Source organism: Mesoplodon mirus (assembly GCF_964341445.2).
Source record: "Mesoplodon mirus genome assembly, chromosome: 6".
NCBI classification, from domain to species: domain Eukaryota; kingdom Metazoa; phylum Chordata; class Mammalia; order Artiodactyla; family Ziphiidae; genus Mesoplodon; species Mesoplodon mirus.
The window spans coordinates 58,759,971-58,776,984 of NC_138982.1; the positions used below are offsets into that span (position 1 = coordinate 58,759,971).

At 37.7% G+C, this 17,014-nt stretch overlaps 1 protein-coding gene across 5 annotated transcripts in view; it reads left to right on the top strand.

Moving 5' to 3' along the window:
- Window positions 1-17,014, top strand: part of TNIK (TRAF2 and NCK interacting kinase) — a 418,711-nt gene that overhangs the window by 284,757 nt on the left and 116,940 nt on the right. For all 5 annotated transcript variants that reach the window (XM_082624735.1, XM_082624739.1, XM_082624737.1 and 2 more), the window contains exons 6-7: window positions 2,845-2,935; window positions 5,518-5,648. In XM_082624735.1, coding sequence (XP_082480861.1) covers window positions 2,845-2,935; window positions 5,518-5,648 — 222 coding nt within the window. The remainder of the gene's footprint in view (window positions 1-2,844; window positions 2,936-5,517; window positions 5,649-17,014) is intronic.

Below are 17,014 nucleotides of genomic sequence, written 5' to 3' on the forward strand. Positions count from 1 at the left end.
TAGTTTAATTATCTCTTGCTACTAATAAGGAGGCTATTATATGTCCACTGAGCATTCTTACTAGATCTGCTTGGCAGCTATTTATTTATTTATTTATTTACTCTGCCTTCTTAGTATAAGGGAACAAAAGGTAAAACAGTTTGCATGATGTGTCCAAGATATGCCTTTGAGAGACAGATTATGTGCTGGGGAAGAAAGGAAAGGAGGGAGGGAGGGAGGAAGGCATTAAAAAATTATGTTTATCCCTTTAATTCAACCCACATTAGGAAAAAAACCAAATAGAAAATGAAATTTTAAAATGATAACACTTGTATTAGCATAAAAATTCAAACACTTAAAAATAAATGTACAGAAACATGTGAGTGATTTCTACACTGGAAACTACAAAACATTACAGACAAATTAAAGAAGACATTAACAAATAGAGGTATATATACTGTTTCATGAATTAGAATGCTCAATATTATAATGATGTTATTTCTCCCTCATCTGATCCTTGGTATCATTAAACTGCCTATCAACATCCTTCTAGGTACATTTGTCGATCTTGACAAGCTGATTTTTAAAACATTGTATGGAAATACAAAAGGCCAAGAATAGCCAAGGCAATTTTGAGGAACAAAGCTGAAGTATTTATGCTGCCAGTTACCAGGACTTATTATAAAGCTGCTAAGTAATTTAAACAGAGTGGTATTGTCACAAGAATAGACAATGGCCAATGAAACAGAATGGAGAGTGCATGAACAGACCCACTCATACGGACACCTGATTTGTGACAAAAGCAAGTGCTGCAACACTTGGGGAAAGGGTCTTTTAATCAGTAAATAGTGCTTGATCAATTGAATATCCATATAAAAACATGAAGCTTATACCTGCTTTGTATCATATTTAAAAATTAATTCCAGGTGGATTATGGTTATAAGTACAAAAGATATAAAAAATAAAGCTCTTAAGAGAAAATATAGGATAATACCTCCATGGTTTGGAATAGGCAAAAAAGATTTCTCAGAGCACAAAACAAAATTTGAGGGAAAAATAATGAGGTATGCTTGCTGAACTCCTTCAAGTCTGACATGTATCTCCAAGTATTGATGTGCCATTGTGTAAAGTTAATTTGGATTTCTGATGTAGAATTTTACTCATTCAGGAAAGCATGATAGATTATTTAGTCATCCAGACCACCCCATGGGTGCCAAGAATCTACTGAGTCTCCAGGGCTGGTTCTGCCCACTCTGGCTTTCTGCACTCCTGGGTAACCCTACTGGGGATCAGTCATGTGATCTCCAGGGTTCTAAAAACAGCAAGGATGTTTCACCCCATGAGTATCTCTCAATAGCTGGTTTTAAAACGTGTGAAAACATGGTTTTCTTCCTTCCTCCAATATGTTCTCCCAAATGATAATACTGGTATTTGAGATATAGTGACTCATTGGAAGGGACATTTGATCACCCAAAGGTCCCTAGCCGCAAGAAGTTTTAGAGAAGACCCTCCATGCATTTTATGATCTCATTAAATACAACCTTTGGCTCACTTACGTGCTGTGGTATCTGCTTCCAGCCACTTTGATGGTAAAAGAAGGAAATGGATCTTCAGTCCCTATTTTAAGGATTCATGGAGTGGTCATATACTGTGAAAACTATACATTTTAATCTATTTGATGCCTACCTCAAGCCAAATCGACTAGATAAAAAAGGTGATTTTATAAGACCCAAACTAGTGCCTCAAACTGTCCTGTCTTATGGTTTATGTTTACTGATATTCCTAAACACAAACATGGATCTTTTGGGGCATTCATATTCTCATGCTGAATTTTCTCAACAAAAGGGGATTCAGATACCTAGTTTTTTTTTTTTCTTTTTGTTTCAACTTCATCTTTCATACCATGGTTTTGTTATTGTGGAGAAAAAATTAAAACTACAGAAAATCATAAAGAAAAAACAACAACACTTGGGTATCCAATACCTTGAATTAACAAGTGTTAGCATAACATGATTTACTTCAGTACTACATTTTTAGATTCTTTTAGGTTACAGTTTATCTGAGAAACATGAGACCACCTTAGAACAAGTCTGTAGGTTTTCGAGCCCACACCACAAGAAAAACCCCCAAATCAGACTAATACATGGAGAAATGGAACACAATCAGGTTGAGATGTCACTGAATAATTATTTCACATGAGCACAAAGTCACAAATATAAAGCACTAAAAATGGCAGTGATGAACATTAACAAAGGAAATAGAAGTTGGCTGTTTTCCTTTTTCAATGTGAGATATTGGCTAAAGCCAATGGGAAATTTCTTGGCTGGTCTGAGTAATATTTTATTGTGCTTAATTCGAATTGTATAATAACTTTTAAATTCAAAAATTGCACAAAAAAAGTGGAGGGCAACTTTTAACTTTTAAATTCAAAAACTGCACAAAAAAGTGGAGGCTTCAGTTAAATCAGATTTCTGTATAGACTCTGTAGATATTACTGTTACCAACTGGCAAATATAGGTGGTCCTTCACAGTACTGTTAGCTGAAACATGTGCATGTTGAAACCGTGTCATGGCCTCTGTGGTCTCTTGTTACCTGAGATAAAAGCTGATATGCAAGCATTTCATTTAACACCGTACCAGGCATTGCAATGACCACCTGTATATTTCAGTTTATATTGATCATTGCCTGAAGTTTAGAACAAACATTGTGCTCCATTTAGAATTATGACCACATGAAAGATATAAATAAAATAATGAAAGTATCTCTGGGTGAGTTTAAATTTTTTTGATCATTAACATCCAAAATAATTTTTTACCTCTGGATTTATATTCCTATTAACCCTTCTCAACTCTCCTTCATTCCAGGGGCTGAGTCACCTGCACCAGCATAAAGTGATTCATCGAGATATTAAAGGGCAAAATGTCTTGCTGACTGAAAATGCAGAAGTTAAACTAGGTAAGAACAGAATCCAGTGAGCCTAGGAATTGCAGAAAATGATAGGATTGTTTCAGCTGTTTTTTTTTTTTTTTTAAATAATGAATGTAAAGCTGTCACTGTGGATTTGGAGGTCATTGTACCTAGAATAGAAAGGAAAATGTTTCTTTGCTATTAAAAAAGAAAACATTTTCTAGGGCTTCCCTGGTGGCGCAGTGGTTGAGGGTCCGCCTGCCGATATAGGGGACGCGGGTTCGTGCCCCGGTCCGGGAAGATCCCACATGCCATGGAGCGGCTGGGCCCGTGAGTCATGGCCACTGAGCCTGCGCGTCCGGAGCCTGTGCTCTGCGGCAGGAGAGGCCGCGACAGTGAGAGGCCCGCGTACCGCAAAAAAAAAAAAAAACATTTTCTAAAAGCACTTTGAGGAGTGAATTGGTATACAATATGGTAAGCAGATCCATGTGCTTAATCGGTGTGTAGAAACAACTGAGTTTGTTTTTTTAAGCAAAGACCCTTTAGATTAGAAGTGACTGACCTTGGAATGGTTTCCCCTATCTTACAGTTTGTTTATATTGTTGCTGCTATAACAGACAATGATGAAATTTTTTTAATTAAAAATATCCACAGTTAGACATTCATTATTTAGAAAAATGAATTCCTGCTATATTCCCATATGTTTTAAGTTATATTTACATCGATTTCATTATTATCTAGGGCACCTGTACAAAATGGATGCTCAATATTCTACTTCACCTGCATACTAATTATCCCACTTCCATCTGTAGAGTTATCAGTGAGGGAACCCTTTTCTCTGGTCTATTAGAGCCCTTCCCACAATAAGTCTGGGATTATCCAGATAAGGTAGAGAATCCCCACACGCGTTTGACTACTTGATGTATGTGAGTAAGAGCATAGATTGACAAATACTCTATAGGATATACAATTTGTTTCCTACAAAAGAATCACTGTCCATATTATAGTTCATTTTCAAAGAGATTTAAATGTCTCCTATGGTTATATCCCAAACACTTGCTCTTGCCTTTTTTGTTAAAATATACAATTTCTGTTTTTTTCTTAGTTAGAATTTGGGGCCAAAATTTCATCTCATGAATATTCCCTTTTAAAACAAAAGCATACATTAGATAGGGAAAGCAGTTATATATGTACTGACTACATAAGCTATCCTCAGAATATTCACTCATCACTAATTAACAGTTACTTGTTGAGAGAATATTATATGCCAGGTCCTGTACAAAATGCTTTTAGGTAGATTATTTCACTTAAACATCAGAATAACACCATGTGAATCTCATCATCCTCATTTCATGGATTCGGAAAATGAAGCTCAAAGAGGTTGATCTAGTAGCCCTAGGTTGCATCACTAATAAGTGTCAGAAATGAGATGCAAATTTAGGCAGTCTGACTCCAGAAACTTAGCTGTTAACTACTTTCTTTGCATCCTCTAAATACTATCCTTTATGGCCCAAGCTTGACTTTTATTTAACACCTCTTTTTGGCCCCCCATGTAGCCCTGATGTAACCATATATAACCCCCTGTGCTTTTCTCATTGGTACGCTTTATCCATTTATACATGAAGTTTAAAAGTATACATTCACTAGAGATTATCATACTAATGAAGTAAGTCAGACAGAGAAGGACAAATATCGTATGATATCACTTATATGTGGAATCTAAAAACATGATACAAATGAACTTATTTGCAAAACAGAAACAGACTCACAGACATAGAAAAAAACTTATGGTTATCAAAGGGGAAAGGTTGGGGGGAGGGATAAATTAGGAGGTTGGGATTAACATATACACACTACTACATATAAAATAGATAATCAGCAAGGACCTACTGTATAGCACAAGGAACTCTAGTCAGTACTCTGTGATAACCTATATGGGAAAAGAATCTGAAAAAGAATAGATATATGTATATGTATAACTGAATCACTTTGCGGTACACCTGAAACTAACACAACACTGTAAATCAACTATACTCCAATATAAAATAAAAATTTTTTTAAAATATATACATTCACAATAGTGAAAAGGAAGAAGCAACCTGAGTGTCCAACAGATGAATGGATAAACACATTGTGGCACCTACATACAATAGACTATTATTCGGTCTTCAAAAATTCAGAAGGAAATTCTGATGCGTGCTGCAACATGCATTAACCTTGAGGATATTATGTTAGGTGAAATAATCTAGTCTTCAAAAGACTAATACTGTATGATTCCACTTATATGATGTATCTGTAGTAGTCAGATCCATAGAGACATAAAGTAGAATGGTGCTTTCCTGGGCCTGGAGGCCCGGTGGGGTGGGGAGGTGGGGAGAAAGAGAAGTTAATGTTTAATGGCTACAGAGTTTCAGTTGAGGAAGATGAAAAAGTTCTGGAATTGGATGGTGGTTATAGTTGCACAACAATGTGAATGTACTTAATACCACAAAACTGTCCACTAGAAAGTTCTTAAAATAGTAAATTTTATGTTATGTATATTTTACCACAGTAAAAAAAATACACATTCATTTTATCACTGTGTAAGACCTTAGATGATAGACTTTATTCATTTGTCTTCCCTTAACTAGTGGACTTTGGAGTCAGTGCCCAGCTCGATCGAACAGTGGGCAGGAGGAATACCTTCATCGGGACGCCCTACTGGATGGCTCCAGAAGTTATTGCCTGTGACGAAAACCCAGATGCCACATATGATTTCAAGGTATGACTTCTTACTTCTTCATTACGTTTCAAAGTGTGCCTAAATCTCACCCTAAGACTGGTAGAGAATTCTCTCATGGCTTTGGGCTTGTGATTTATATAATCCAACGGGAAAACTAAAAAACATTACTTGAGTTTAAAATTAGAAGACATCCAAGTGAGAATCTTTGTAATGAACTCATCCATCATATCTGATTGCCTATTGGTAAAAAATGTTTAAACCATTTTCTATATTCTTTTGAACTTCTCTTGCTTCTTATTAGAAAACAGATTTCTATTTTGGTTATAGTTTAGATTTTTGGCAAAGTATTTATATTTTGAGAGCTTTTCATGTTAAAAAAAAACAAGATATGAGTTTGTTTTGGGGGGTCATCTTTTTCTGATTAAAAATAATCATATTTACTCATTTCTACATTGCTCAAAGTTTAATTATTAGAGTTTCTTTTCAATGAGAGAGAACCAGATGGGATGTTGGTAGCTACTTCATGGTGTTTCTGTAGCCTGTTGCAGTGTTTCATAGAAATATGATTTGTGGCTTGATACTTTGTACCATAAACAAGAAATTTGCTAATAAATTCAAAGCAGTGTTTAAGTAGAGAGGTGGAAGTTGTCCCCTTCTCCAAGAATCCCTCCTCTTTTCCATTCTGTTAGGCAATAATCAAACATAATTTGTGTTTACTATCCCATCGATAGCTGCAATGTCAGGTGACATTGTTGTCGTGAATTACAGGCTGAAAGTTGGAGGTAAATGCGATGTAGGAACTGTGGGTGTTCAGATTATCCAGTAGACAGAGAGACACCCTGTGGTCTCTGTGTAGATCACAGGACAACCTTGGGGAAAACCTGATAGTCATTTCATAGGTGAATGGACCTTTTTTTCAATTATTTGAGGTAACATTGGTTTATAACATAAGTTTCATGTATACAACATTATAATTCAACTTCTGTATACCCTACAGCGTGCTCACCACCAGAAGTCTTGTTTCCCTCCATCACCATACAATTGATCCCTTTTCCCCATTTTGTGCCCCCTTTCCGCTATGGTAACCACCAATCTGTTCTCTGTAACCATGTGTTCGTTTTTGTTTTGTTTGTTCATTTCTTTTTTTCTTAAATTTTTTTTATTGAAGTATAGTTGATTTACAATGCCATGCCAATCTCTACTGTACAGCAAAGAGACTCAGTTATACATACATACATATTCTTTTTTATATTCTTTTCCATTATGGTTTATCACAGGTTATGGAATATAGTTCCCTGTGCTATACAGTAGGACCTTATTGTTTATCCATTCTAAATGTAATAGTTTGCATCTACCACCCCCAAACTCCCAGTCCATCCCTCTCCCTCCCCTCTCCCCCCACCTTGGCAACCACAAGTCTGTTCTCTATGTCTAGGAGTCTGTTTCTGTTTTGTAGATAGGTGCATTTGTGCCTTATTTTAGGTTCCACATATAAGTGATATCATATGATATTTGTCTTTCTCTTTCTGACTTCACTTAGTATGATAATCTCATGTTGCATCCATGTTGCTGCAAATGGCCTTATTTTGTTCTTTTTTATGACTGAGTAGTATTCCATTGCATATATGTACCATGTCTTTATCCATTCATCTGTTGATGGACATTTAGGTTGTTTCTGTGTCTTGGCTATTGTGAACAGTGCTGCTATCAACATAGGGGTACATGTATCTTTTTGGTTTTTAACATCTTTATTGGAGTATAATTGTTTTACAATGGTGTGTTAGTTTCTGCTGTATAACAAAGTGAACCAGAAGCTGGGATGAAGTGAGAGAGTGGCATGGACATATATACACTACCAAATATAAAATAGATAGCTACTGGGAAGCAGCCACATAGCACAGAGAGATCAGCTCGGTGCTTTGTGTCCACCTAGAGGGGTGGGAGGGAGACGCAAGAGGGAGGAGATATGGGGATATAAGTTTATGTCCATTTATTTCTTATATTCCACATATGGGTGAAATCATACAGTATTTGTCTTTCTCCATTTGACTTATTTCACTTACCATAATAGCCTCAAGGTCCATCCATGTTGTCACAAATGGCAAGAGTTCATCTTTTTATGGCTGAGTAGTATTCCATTGTGTGTGTGTGTGTATGTGTGTGTGTGTGTCTATATATATATATATATATATATATCACATTTTCTTTATCCATTTATCCATTGATGGGCACTTAGGTTATTTCCATACCTTGGCTATTGTAAATATTACTGCAGTGCATATATCTTTTCAAATTAGTGTTTTCATATTCTTTGGATAGATACCCAGAAGTGGAATAGCTGGATCATATGGTAGTTCTAGTCTTAATTTTTTAAGGATCTCCCTACTGTTTTCCATAGTTACTGCACCAGTTTACATTCTCACCAACAGTGTACAAGGGTTCCCTTTTCTCCTCATACTCTCCAACTCTTTGTTATTTCTTGTTTTTGTTTTTTATAATAGCTGTTCTAACAAGTGTGAGGTGATATCTCATTGTGGTTTTGATTTGCAATTCCCTAATAATTAGTGATGTTGAACATCTTTTCATGTGTCCGTTGGTCATCTGTATGTCTTCCTTGGAAAAAATATCTATCATCTCCTCTGCCCATTTGTTCAATTAGATTGTTTGGGGTTTTTTTGTTGTTGAGTCGTATGAGTTTTTAATATTTTGGATATTAACCTTTCGTAGGATATATGACTTACAAATATCTTCTTCTATTCAGTAGGTTGCCTTTTTGATTTGTTGATCGTTTCCTTTGCTGTGCAGAAGCTTTTTAGTGTGATGTGGTCCCACTTGTTTATTTTTGCTTTTGTTGCCCTTGCCTGAGGAGACGTATTCAAAAAGATATTGATAAGGCTGATGTCAAAGAGTGTACCACCTATGTTTTCTTCTAGGAGTTTTATGGTTTCAGGTCTTATATTCAAATCTTTAATCCATTTTAAGTTAATTTTTCTGTACCATGTAAGATGGCAGTCTAGTTTCATTCTTTTGCATGTGGCTGTCCAGTTTTCCCACCACATTTATTGATAAAACTTTCCTTTATCCACTGTATGTTCTTGGCTCCTTTGTCTTAATTAGTTGTCTGTATGTGTGGAGGGCTCTCCATTCTGTTCCATTGATCTGTGTGTCTGTTTTTATGCCAATACTCTGCAGTTTTGATCACTATAGCTTTGTAGTATAATTTAAAACCAGGGAAATGATAACCCCAGCTTTGTTCTTTTTTTCCTCAGGATTGCTTTGGCTTTTCAGGATCTTTTGTGGTTCCATACAAATTTTAGAATTTTTTATTCTGTTTCTGTAAAAAATGTCATTGGGATTTTGACAAGGATTATATTGAATCTGTAGATTACTTTAGGTCTATGGACATTTTAACAATGTTAATACCTCCAATCCATGAGCACAGAATAGTTTTCTATTTCTTTGTGTCTTCTTCAATTTCTTGAAACAATGTCTTATGGTTTTCAGTAACAGTTTCACCTCCTTGGTTAAATTTATGCCTAGATATTTTATTCTTTTTGTTGCAATTGTAAATGAGATTTTCTTAATTTCTCTTTCTGCTAGTTTGTTAGTGTATAAAAACACAATAGATTTTTGTATATTTATTTTGCAACTTCACTGTATTTGTTTATTATTTCTAACAGTTCCTTTAGTAGTGTCTTTAGGATTTTCTATGTGTAAAATCAATAGAAAACCAATGTCATCTGCACATAGTGCCAGTTTTACTTCTTCCTTTCCAATTTGGATGCATTTTATTTCTTTTTCTTGCCTATCTGCTCTGGCTAGGACTTCCAATACTACGCTGACTAAGAGTGTAAGAGTGGTGAGCGGGCATCCTTGTCTTGTTCCTGATTTTAGAAGGCTAGCTTTCAGGTCTTGACCACTGAGTATATTAGCTGTGGGTTTGTCATAGATGGCCTTTGTTATGTTGAGGTACGTTCCTTCTATATCCATTTTATTGAGAGTTATTTTTTTTAACCCAAATGGATGTTGAATCTTGTCAAATGTTTTTCCTGCATCTATTGAGATGATCATATGATTTTTATCCTTCAGTTTGTTAATATGGTGTATCACATTGATTCCAGAGGTTGAACCTTCCTTGCATCCCTGGAATAAATCCCACTTGATCCTTTTAATGTGTTGTTGTTTTGGTTTGTTAATACTTTGTTGAGGATTCTTGCATCTATGTTCATCAGAGATATTAGCCTGTAGTTTTCTCTTTTTGTCTGGTTTTGGTATCAGGGTAATGTTGCCTTCGTCAAATGAATTAGGAAGTGTTCTAGCCTCTTCAGTTTTTTGGAAGAGTTTGAGAAGTTTAGGTATGACATCTTCTTTGAATGCTTCATCAGTGAAGCCTCTTGGTCCTGAATTTTTGTTTAGGGAGATGTTTTTGATTACTGTTTCAGTCTCCTTACTAGTGATTGGTCTACTCAGATTTTTTATTTCTTCATGATTCAGTCTTGGAAGGGTGTATGCTTCTAAGAATTTATCTATTTCTTCTAGACTGTCCAATTTGTTGGCGTATAGCTGTACATAGTAGTCTCATGATTCTTTGTATTTCTATGGTATCTGTTGTAAGAGAAATGAACTTCTCTTTCATTTCTGATTTTATTTATTTGAGCCTTCTCTCTTAATTTCTTCGTGAATCTAGCTAAAGGTTTGTCAATTTTATCTTTTCAAGAACATAGGCGCATAGACTTTTCTTTCTTTCCTTTTTTTTTTTAACGTTTTTATTGGAGTATAATTGCTTTACAATCGTGTGTTAGTTTCTGCTTTATAACGAAGTGCATCGGTTATACATATACATATATCCCCATATCTCCTCCCTCTTGCGTCTCCCTCCCACCCTCCCTATCCCACCCCTCTAGGTGGTCACAGAGCACCAAGCTGATCTCCCTGTGCTATGCGGCTGCTTCCCACTAGCTATCTATTTTACATTTGGTAGTATATATAAGTCCATGCCACTTTCTCACTTCATCCCAGCTTACCCTTCCCCCTCCCTGTGTCCTCAAGTCCATTCTCTAGTAGGTCTGCGTCTTTATTTCCATCTTGCCCCTAGGTTCTTCATGACCTTTTTTTTTTTTTTCCTTAAGTTTCCATATATATGTGTTAGCATACAGTATTTGTTTTCCTCTTTCTGACTTACTTCTCTCTGTAGATGCATGGACTTTTCACCAAAGTACTTTAATGATCACCTTGAAACACCCTCATCTTACAGCTGTGGAAACTGAGGTCCGAGACCTTCGCAAGTGCACACCCCGTTAGTGATCTTGTCAGAGACTTGATCCCACATCTCCCACTCTCTGTTTAGAGCTCTTTCCAATATATTACCCTGCCTCACTCAGATGCAATCCTATATAAATATCCAATTTACCAACAAAACAGCCTCTGAAGAGTATATTTAAAGAATTCCTCTATTAAAGAACATTTTTAGTTCTCCACATGTGGGGTTATTATGGAAATCAGGTCACAAAGATGCAGACATTGCAATGTCTTTGGGACCCAGTGTCTCAGGGCATTGACAAAATTATTGCTTCTTTGGAGAAATGCAAGCTTGAAGGTCTGAAAACAAAATAATCTCCTGTAAATGTCCTCCTTCTTTCAGAGTTAGTCACTGTAATAACCTGACACCAATCTGTCTGGAAACAGCTGCCAAGTTAAAAATTAATCTCCTGCCAAAATAAATGTCATTTATTTAAACTGCTAATGATAAGCACATTTAAATAATTTGATTTGCAAATCCCTTCAGAGGAGCCACTACAAATATATGTCACAGACCAGATACGTGTATCATAATTGGCTATAAGCAATTCTTCAAACTATAGTTATACCTAACAAGTGCTAACTAGTCTACATCTGGGTCACAGATATTTTAGACTGCTTTATAACATACCGTGGAGAATCAGAGTGTTTCAAACTTTCAACCTTAGCTTAGCCTTTTAAGTACTTTGGCTGGCTGTAGTATATATGGGACTTTTGTTCTGTGGCATAAAATTGATCCCTGTGGGACTTCCCTGGCAGTCCAGTGGTTAAGACTCTGCACTTCAAATGCAGGGGGCGTGGATTCGATCCCTGGTTGGGGAACTAAGATCCCACATGCCATGCGGCACGGCCAAAAACATATATATATATATATATATATATATATATATATATATATATCCCTGTGATGTAGTTGTTTTCAGTAGAGTAACTAGAAGAAGACTTCCTCTGGTGAAGCCAAAACTTGGAATTAAACTGGTGTCTTAAACCTCTTTGTTCAGATTAGGACTAAGAAATACAGTTTGGGGTCAGTGAAAAAATTTTTGAGCCTAATGCATAACCCTAGGTGTGGACAAAGCCTGATGTATGAATAACCACAGGGGACATCATGTTGCACAGGGTGATTTCAGAGGTGCTGGAAGTCCTTGTGACTATGAAAGTATCCTGAGACATTAATAAGTTGAAGATTAATTTCTGTGCCTTTTATTAAAAAATAAAGAATCCTGATGAGAGAACAGATTCAACTCTATCAGCCATTTTCGACCTTAGTACAAATTAGTTTTTTAGGATTGTCATAAATGTAGGTTGTACAAGAGGAAGAAGAAGTCATGGCAAAAATATGAGCTTCACTGATCACTTGTCCTGGGAGCATGACAAAAGGGTAGATTAGGAAGACCAAGCAGAAGGGAAGATTTGGGGGCTCTTTGAAGATTCATTTTAACTACTTTGTAGTTTTACTGTGGATCAGAGAAGAAGCTATACTTTAATCTTTCTACTTCTTCTTTGGCATCAGATCCTATACTTTTTTCTGTTCACTATTCTTAGGAATGTAGCCTGTCACCAGGAGACAGCTTGACAATATACTGACTTTCAAAACCCTTTATTCATTCACTCAGCGTGTATTTATTGAATAACCACTATGCAAAAGGAATTAGCCAAGCTCTATCTGTATGTGCAGTTTTCATCTAGAAAGTCCATTTGCGACCCCGTCAAAGTTAAATGGTTTGTTACTGTGTGTTTGGTTGTCCATTTGAGCCAGAGTGTATCCCAGCCTCAAACTGATGTCAGCATTTTGGGGTCTCATGTGCTGTAGATACTTTCAGCCTAGAGGGCATGTTTAGAATAAAAGATGACTTGAAGGCCACTGGGCTTTGTTAGGTTTTCTATCACAAAAGCTCTTTCTTTAAAATAAAGGCAAAATGCAAAAGAGTATAGTTTGGTTTTATTGCAAATATTTGATTATTTCTTAATTATTTATTACTTTATTTGTCTACAATGTCTTTAGAAACTGCTATAAATATTTTTTTTAACTGGAGAAATTCAATAAAATAAGAGCCTCTGTGGAAAGTAGTCTGAAGAGCTCATGCTTTTTTTTGCAATCTGGTTTTGTCTGATAATCTACTGGGCACAGTAAGTAACTGACTGAAAATAACCCCTATCCTAAGGAGGAGTGCCGGAATCTCATTTGCCTGGTGTGTTCACTTTCCCCTAGAGGCCCTTCCTTTCTTGTTTTCAGAAAATCTGTCAAAACACTTCAAGCAAAAGGAAAGGTTTCATTCTCCTGATAAGTATGTGGGGCAATAATGAAAGCTTTCTCATTTAATAATAAGCATTTAAAAGACTTGAAATTAATAAAACTGTTCAAAATTCCTAGGCTGTTTAAATTGTTATTTTTTTTAACTTGAATTTCATTTCAGTTGGATGGGATTTGCCAAGTATTTTATAGTCCTATGTATTTATTGCTTTAACAGAACCACTCACTAAAGAAAGTTCTCTGTGGCCAAAAGCCCATTCATAGGGAATTGGCTGAATAAAGACTGGCACATCTGTCCACTGGAATATTACGCAGCCATTTGAACAATGAGGTAGTGTATATGTTGAAGTTGGGCAGATCCCAAGATACAGTGTTAGGTACACAAAGCAACTTACAGTATAGTACACATAATAGACTCTTATTCTTCCCTACCCCATGGATAAATGGCGTGTGGATGGAGAACTTAAACTTTTTATTTTATGTATCTTTCTGTCCTGTTCTAATTTTTTACACCATAAATGGTCATGCTTTCATAGTGGTTTAGTCAAGTAAAGAAAGTACAGTGAAATGGCATATCCCCTCAACCCCACCACCCATCCTCTGGCCTGATGTGTGCTAATGTCATTTGTTATTCACCTAAACTCTGTTTATGAGACTGTGCACACAGGTGCTGTGGACCATTTAAAGTCATCGGTGTCTCCTGCAGGGTTTGGGTCAGTATTGTGCTCTGGCTGTAGAGGAAATACTCATTCTCCTGTGTTATGGGTAATTGGCTTTATTCAGGCAGAATGAAAAGAACCCCTGTAGGTAAGAGGCTCGACTGGAGATAAAGTGAGCAACCTGACTAGTCAGGGGAGCACCACCAAGATGTATGCGGGGTGTCACGTAAGAGGATGATATTCACATCGCAGAATGAGGTTTACCTCTCAAATGAGACCTGGCCTCTGTCTACTGAAATTTCAACAAAGGTCTCTTGCCCATGCGGTAAGAAGGAAGGATGATACACACACCGTTATTATTACGAGCGGAAACAAACTTCTATTAAACATATTTCTCATGCTCCATGTTCACACCCACCTACACAGCATTCCTTAGTCAGACATATCACCACCTCCTCTGGGCTCCAGGCTGATCCCCAGGTGAAGAGAATAAGCTATTCTTCCAGCATTTTCCCTCTGGTCAGATAACAAATGTAGTTGAACAAGGGACTCTGTGGGAAATGGGATTATGAATAACTACCTGTGCTTGATTATCCTCAGTCACCCTGAACTCACCACCCTGGTTCTGTTTATGTATAATGTAGTATATAAGTATATGGCATAGGGAATATGTCAGTGTTCTGAAGTTGGACAGGACTGGTTTAAAATGTAGACTTCATCTCCTTGCACTCTATTCCTTCAGGGAAGTTATTTAAATTTTCTGAGTCTCTGTGGGAATAACGATTGTATATTACAACGTTATATTAGAGTAAAATGAGCTAACATATGTAAAGGGATTAATTCAATGCCTATTTGGTAAGTACTCAATATACGATAGTTAATATTTGTGTTTATGTGTCATGTGAAGGTACTGCCATTTGGAGCCATTTTGACCTAAAAGAAACCCCAGCAATATCATAGGATTTGAACTGCTTGTTTGCATTATACACCTCTAATTGTCTGCTTACATTGAGCCAGAATCTGTTTCTCTATAAATTCTATCTCTAGATTAAGGTGCTGCCCTTAGGGACCCATACAATCAATTCAATTTCCTTTTTCCAGCTGGAACATTTCCAAAAACTGAATAAAGAATAAATTACATGACAAAAGACTAATTTCTGGTCTTGGTAAAATGGCTGATTTCTTGGTCTTGGTAAGCTAAAACTTGGTAGAATCCACTGCACCAGGTATGCCTGGTATGAAGCTATTGTCTGTCAACTCTAGACCACCTTGCTACCCTCTGCTGTGGGATGATGGGGCCAGGATTCCGCTAACCCCATTTCTGCCTGTCCCTCTGGGTAGACTGCAAGGCTGGAGAAGGAAGGACACGCCCTTTCCTCTTTGCTTCCCCTAAGCTTCCTGTTTGCTCCTGCATCATCCCAGCAACTTCTTTGAGTACCAGGGCTCCTTGTCAGCTTACCTGACTCAAGTTTGCTGGTTGAACTGCCGGTCAGTGATAACTGGACCTCAGGATTTGTTAAATACCCACTATAGACACTGCGTTGTGTTGTGAACTTTGCAGATATTATCTTACTGAATTCGCGATCAACCCTGCAAGATGGGTGTTCTCTTTGGGCTACAGGTGAGGAGATGGGTTAAGAGGGGTCGAGGGGCTCGCCCCAGCTCTGCTGGCTGCACAGCATGTGTTCTTTCTGCCTCTTGGCGCACGCTGGGGCTCTGCTCCTGGGCCCCCTTGCCTCTCCTTCCTTGTGTGGCTGAGCACAAGGAAGTGTTCTTTTCTTCAAAAAGTGAAGTGTTCTTTTCTTCACTTGTTGAGCAGCCTAGCCCCAAGAGGAATGCTCTATCATTACGTTCAAGCTGCCTTCGTGCCAGCTGGCCCCTCACCAGCCAGAAGTTGTGTGCTTGCCTCTGCCTTCTCGGAGGCACTAGAATTTGTCTCTGTTCTGTTTGTAATGCACACAGGACTGGGCTATTAATCATGCCACAGGCCAGGCTGCACAGCACCTCTAGAATAATGAATTACCCAGCTCCTGCCAAAATGAGTCCCACCACGGCCACGAAGGAAACTTATCTCTCCCCGACTCTCTCCTCATCTTGTTCCTCCCACTTCCCTCTCTCGTCTCCTGTGATCTGTCTTGACAGTTGTAATTGGAACATTTTCTCCCATATTTAAGTTCTGAAGTGTCTCTGGGACTTGCTAATGTATCCAAAGGCTTAAACAAGGCCCGTCAAGGACGTTTATTGCTTTCTAGCATGGGCAGTTAAGCGTAGCTTACAAGCAGCTCTGGGTATATAGGGCCAGCAATATAAATGTTCCTTTTGGAAAACAAGAGAATCCCAGGGGGAAAAATTATCTTAATGATGATATCAAATGAAGGCTTAAAGAAGAAGTAATATCTAGCTTGGTCACGTGACAAAGGATGCACAGGAGTTGGGATGCTGTGACCTTTGGTTTGAAGGGGTTGTTTGGGAGGTTTGGGGAAAGCAGCCTAAGAGAGGATCTGACATGCTGTGTACTGAATAAAGGAAACACCTCTCTTCACTAACCCTTCCCTCTTCCTATGGGATAAATCCAGGATCACCTAGCAACTGGGACCTCTCTTTTTCCTTACTGTCGAAATACACTTTCTCAAATTATTGCTCTATACATATTATCACTAAGAAATGCTTTTAGCCGTACTTATGTTTCTTATGTCACTGGAATTCTGGAGGCAGGCAGTCCAGGGTTGGTGTGGTGGCTCACTGATGTCTTCAAAACCCAGGCTCCTACCTTTCTGCCCTGTCATCATTAATTTGTTGACTTATTGCCTCATGGTTGCAAGATGGTTGCTGTAGCTCCAGGTAGCATGTTTTTATTCAAGGCAATAAGAAGTAGGGAAGAGTTGTCAAGACACCAGCTATATTTGTCACTTATTTCAGGAAAAGCAAAAGCTCTTACAGAAGCTCCCAGAAGATGTTTGCCTGAGTCTCATGAGGTCACATCCTTAACTGCCATCCTTAGCTGCAGGGAAATCTGGATAAACAAGTTTAGCTTTCCTATACTCTGAAATGGAGGCAGAAAGGGCAGTGGGGGCTGAAATGCCTGTTGGGTTAGCCAACAAACAGTACTGGCCACAACCAAGTAGAGGGAAATCGAAGAAGACTAAACTGGGCAGGCAAAGGCAGGCTCACCTGACAGTAGAGGAGAAGAAAAT